The sequence below is a fragment of the Nicotiana tabacum genome, chromosome 2 (genome assembly GCF_000715075.1).
Source record: "Nicotiana tabacum cultivar K326 chromosome 2, ASM71507v2, whole genome shotgun sequence".
NCBI classification, from domain to species: Eukaryota; Viridiplantae; Streptophyta; class Magnoliopsida; order Solanales; family Solanaceae; genus Nicotiana; species Nicotiana tabacum.
Window position 1 is genome coordinate 23468693 of NC_134081.1, and position 1408 is coordinate 23470100.

Sequence of the window (1408 nt, forward strand, 5' to 3'; positions counted from 1 at the left end):
CTCTTTTACTGGCCGAGCTTATTACACGATATCAAAAACCAACTCAAAGAATGCAAAGTCTATCAAAGAAACAAAGGAGAAAATGTTGCTTATCCGGGTCTTCTATAGCCTCTGCCCATACCATCTCGTGCATGGGAGCATCTAGCCATGGATTTTCATCAGTGGATTGCCAAAATCACATGGTAGAGACTCTATCCTGGTGGTGATTGACCGATATACTAAATTTTTCCATTTCGTTTCCTTGACACACCCCTACTCAGCAAACCAAATTGCCCAATTATTTTTGGATAACGTGTGCAAACTTCATGGAATGCCTAGCTCAATAGTTTCTGATCGTGACCCCTTCTTCATTAGCACTTTCTGGAAAGAGTTGTTCAAGGATTTATATGTTCAGTTGAAACCAAGTACAACATATCATCCCTAAACCAACAGACAGTCCGAAAGATTGAATAGATGTTTGGATACGTATCTCTGTTATAGCATCGGCAGAGTTTTGGTATAACTCCAGTTATCACTTAGCTATCGGAATGACCCCCTTCAAGGCCTTGTACGGGTATGACCCTCCCCAACCCACATTTGAGTTGATTGCTCAGACAAAATTAGAGTCGGTAGATGTGATTCTGCGGGAACGATAATTGATGGCAAAGGTTCTACACGACAATTTAACCAAAGTACAAGCAAGGATGCAGGTGTATACCGATAGGAAGAGAAAAGAGAGGAACTTTGAAGCAGAGGATTGGGTGTTCTTGAAACTACAGCCGTATCGACAGTCTTCTGTTGCAGTCCCAAGGAATTTGAAGCTATCTGCTCGTTATTTCGGACCCTATGAGGTGATTCAAAAGATTGGATCAATCGCGTACAAACTCCGCTTGCCAGAGGGATCCAAAATACACCATGTTTTCCATGTGTCTCAACTGAAAAAGAAAATCGTAGAAAAAGTATTTTCCACTCAAGATCCTCCACATTGCACAACAGATGGTCAGATATTGACAGAACCCTTGAAAATTCTGGACCGACATATGGTGAAGAAGCATAATAGAGTTGTGTCCGAAGTACTGATGCAATGGGCAAACTTAGCTAGTGAGGAAGCAATATGGGAGGAATACTCATTCCTGAGAAGTCAATTTCCATACTATGAACCTTGATTTACATCAAGGTTCTCAAGGGGGATGGAGTATAGTGATGGCTGAAGAAAGGAGTTTATTAGTGTATTGTTGCTCAGGTTGTTTTGGCCCAAATCTTTAATTCACAAAGGCCCACGTTCAGTGGAGGCCCAGTAGAGTAGCTGAGTCCAGTAGTGTGAATTTACAAAATTTCCGTAGGATTTTAAATAGATTCTAGAAAGAGGACACGCCTCAGAGTTGATTTGTTATGGTCCTTATCTTTTCATTGTATTCAAGACATCAGA

General features: G+C 41.1%; 1 protein-coding gene across 1 annotated transcript; it reads left to right on the plus strand.

Moving 5' to 3' along the window:
- The first annotated feature begins 638 nt into the window (after positions 1-638).
- Positions 639-1145, plus strand: LOC142166319 (uncharacterized). Its single transcript, XM_075225302.1, has one exon. It carries the CDS (start codon positions 639-641, stop codon positions 1143-1145), a length of 507 nt encoding a protein of 168 aa, XP_075081403.1.
- Positions 1146-1408: the final 263 nt, after the last annotated feature.